The sequence below is a fragment of the Cynara cardunculus genome (assembly GCF_001531365.2).
Source record: "Cynara cardunculus var. scolymus isolate 2C chromosome LG 10, CcrdV1, whole genome shotgun sequence".
In the NCBI taxonomy this organism is placed as follows: domain Eukaryota; kingdom Viridiplantae; phylum Streptophyta; class Magnoliopsida; order Asterales; family Asteraceae; genus Cynara; species Cynara cardunculus.
Genome location: NC_037537.1, coordinates 24,643,973 through 24,647,077, shown reverse-complemented (window position 1 = coordinate 24,647,077; position 3,105 = coordinate 24,643,973). Strand labels below are relative to the sequence as shown.

Below are 3,105 nucleotides of genomic sequence, written 5' to 3'. Positions count from 1 at the left end.
AAATGGAATTGGTTTCATGATTTATAGCCAAGATGAAATTGGTTTTATTAATAAAACCAAACATGGTCTCGTAAATGAAACATTTCAAAACCTGAATACTATTATTTCATTAATGAAAGTAGTTTCATGGTTCCTAACTAAAATGAAATTAGTTTCATTTTTGAAACATTTAGAAAGTTGTATAACATGGTTTCATTAATGACAATTACTTTGTTTTATGAATGAAAATAAAACAATATACTCAAAATCTGAAAAAACATCACAACTATATTATTAATAAATCAATAATTACTTGTGAATTGAAAAAAAAAATACAGATTCTTTCGTTATTATAACAATGAAATAAATAATTTCATAAAAAATAAATTATTATAAATAGACTTTGTAATTGATGAGTATTTTTAATTTAATAAAAAAATATAAAATATTAATGATGATAATTGTATATTAAACTCAATTGATTTACATTTCTTTTAAAAACAGTTACTCTATTTAATCTTCTATATTTAAAAACAATTAAAACATTACCAAGATTATCTATTACAAAGTAAAATGACATTCATATTTTTATTCATTAAAAATAAAGAGAAAAACATGAAATTATTCTATTGGTTGATGGTAATTTCTATTGTTTGTATGAAATAAGAGATTTGCAAATTATCTCTCTCTCTCTCTCTCTCTCTCTCTCTCTATATATATATATATATGATGATTATGTGTAATGGTTTTTAAGATCATAAATAAATGTAATTTTTATCTAAATTTATTTAAATAAATCCAGAATTTATAATATATATATATATATATATATATAATCAATTTGAAATTCTTTTATTTAACATAATATATTTTTAATTTTTTTTACCATCTTGTTTATATTAATTAACATGTTATATTATTATGGATTTAATTAATTATATAATAAAAATTTATAATTGACTAAATTTTCAAGACGTCTTTTTTTAATTATTTACGTTTTTCATCTAGATTATCAATTCAAACATGATTTGTGCATCAAAGTCGTACTATCGTACAATTAATGTCATAGTAATGACACATGCTTCTATTCTTGGCATATAAATAGGTCTGATATGTTTCATATATTCATATCAAAGTTCACTTTATAGTATTTTACATACACACACACACATATATATATATATATATATATCTCGTAAGATGGCATCATTTGAGTTGGGTGTTGGTGTTGAGAAAGCTTCATGTCATGCCTCCATCCTTGCCATAGGCACCGCAACTCCTTCCAATTGTTTGTATCAGGCCGATTACCCCGAGTACTATTTTCGCGTTACCGATAACGAGCATATGGTTGATGTTAAAGCTAAATTTGAACGCATTTGTATGTATTACGTTTGTTTATGCTTTTTCATTCTTTAAGATGAACATTTGATCTACATGTACCCGTCCCATGGTTAGCCGTCTTGACGGGTAGCAAGTAGGGAACAAACGTTCATTTCTCTACTCGAGAACTTGATTCAAGCAAAGTCAAGAACGATATTGCACACTCCTAATCATACCCTAGTATGCATGTATGTACGTATGTATGTGTGTAACTTCATCGACTTTCAACTACGTTTCATTAACTTTCAACTACCTTCATCTACTTTTATATTCACTTTCAACCATTGTCACGAACTTTTACATACACTTAATCATCTTCACATTCATGAATTTGTTATAGTTTTCGTCATTGTGATAAAAATAAGTAAATAAAGGTAGTTGAACGTAGATGAATGCATATTTATATATAGGTTTTGTTCTCATGTTCTCACCATAACTCGTATTCTCATCGGATCTCAACCCCATATATATGTATATATGTATATATATATATATATATATATGAAACATTTGCAGGTGAGAAAACTCAAATAAAGAAACGATACATGTTTCTCACAGAAGAATTTCTTAAAGAGAACCCAAATCTATGTGAATTCAAGGCTCCATCTTTGAATGTTCGCCAAGATCTGTTAGTCACCGCCATTCCAAAGCTTGGCAARGAAGCTGCCATCAAGGCCATCGACGAATGGGGACTCCCAACATCCAACATCACCCACCTCATTTTCTGCACCACCTCCGGAATCGACATGCCCGGTGCCGACCATCAGCTTGTGAAGCTTCTTGGTCTCTCCCCCATGGTCAAACGCCTCATGATGTACCAGCAAGGCTGCTCTGGCGGAGCCATGGTCCTTCGTCTCGCCAAAGACCTTGCTGAAAACAATAAGGGTTCACGTGTCCTTGTTGTTTGCTCAGAAAGCAGTGCAATCATGTTCCGTGGACCGAATCCGAACCACCTTGACTCACTTGTCGGCCAATCTCTTTTCGGTGATGGAGCTGCTGCCATCATCGTAGGTTCAGACCCTGAGTTCTCCATCGAGCATCCATTGTTCGAGATTGTGTCCACAACTCAAACCACCTTAGAGAACACTGAGATGGCATTGAAGCTGCACTTGAGGGAGGAAGGGCTCACGTTTCATTTGCAAAAGGATGTACCCAACATGATATCGGAGAACATAGAGGATGTATTGAGGCATGCTGTGTCTCCACTGGGGATAAGTGACTGGAACKMGCTGTTCTTGGTGGTTCATCCAGGTGGTCGAGTCATATTAGACCTGTTGGAGTTGAAACTGAAGCTTAAGAAGGAGAAATTGAGGGCGAGTAGGCACGTACTTAGTGAGTATGGGAACATGACCAGTGCTTGTGTCTTSTTCATCCTTGACGAAATAAGGAAGAAATCCATGGAAGAAGGAAAAAGCACCACCGGTGAGGGTTTAGATTGGGGTGTTTTGTTTGGATTTGGGCCTGGTTTGACGGTTGAGACGGTGGTTCTTCGTAGCCTCTCTTCTGCTACTCCGGTTGCTTTAAAAAACTGATCATCGTTAGAGCAGAATAAACCCTTTTGGTATAATAAGTGATATATATATATATATATATATATATATAGGTGGAGGTTCAAACAAGAACCCATGTGATTTACGAAAACGCGAGAACAAGCGTATTTCTTTTCTCGTTCATCATAATCTACACATAGTCGATGGGTTAACATCTTTTCTTCATTTCGGTAGTGTCCATATTTTTTAAGTTAAC

General features: G+C 33.2%; 1 protein-coding gene across 1 annotated transcript; it reads left to right on the top strand.

The window, feature by feature from the left end:
• The first annotated feature begins 1,179 nt into the window (after nt 1–1,179).
• Nucleotides 1,180–2,891, top strand: LOC112518895 (2-pyrone synthase-like). The gene is made up of 2 exons (XM_025126677.1): nt 1,180–1,357; nt 1,876–2,891. The coding sequence occupies exons 1-2, from the start codon at nt 1,180–1,182 to the stop codon at nt 2,889–2,891; spliced, it is 1,194 nt and encodes a 397-aa protein (XP_024982445.1).
• Nucleotides 2,892–3,105: the final 214 nt, after the last annotated feature.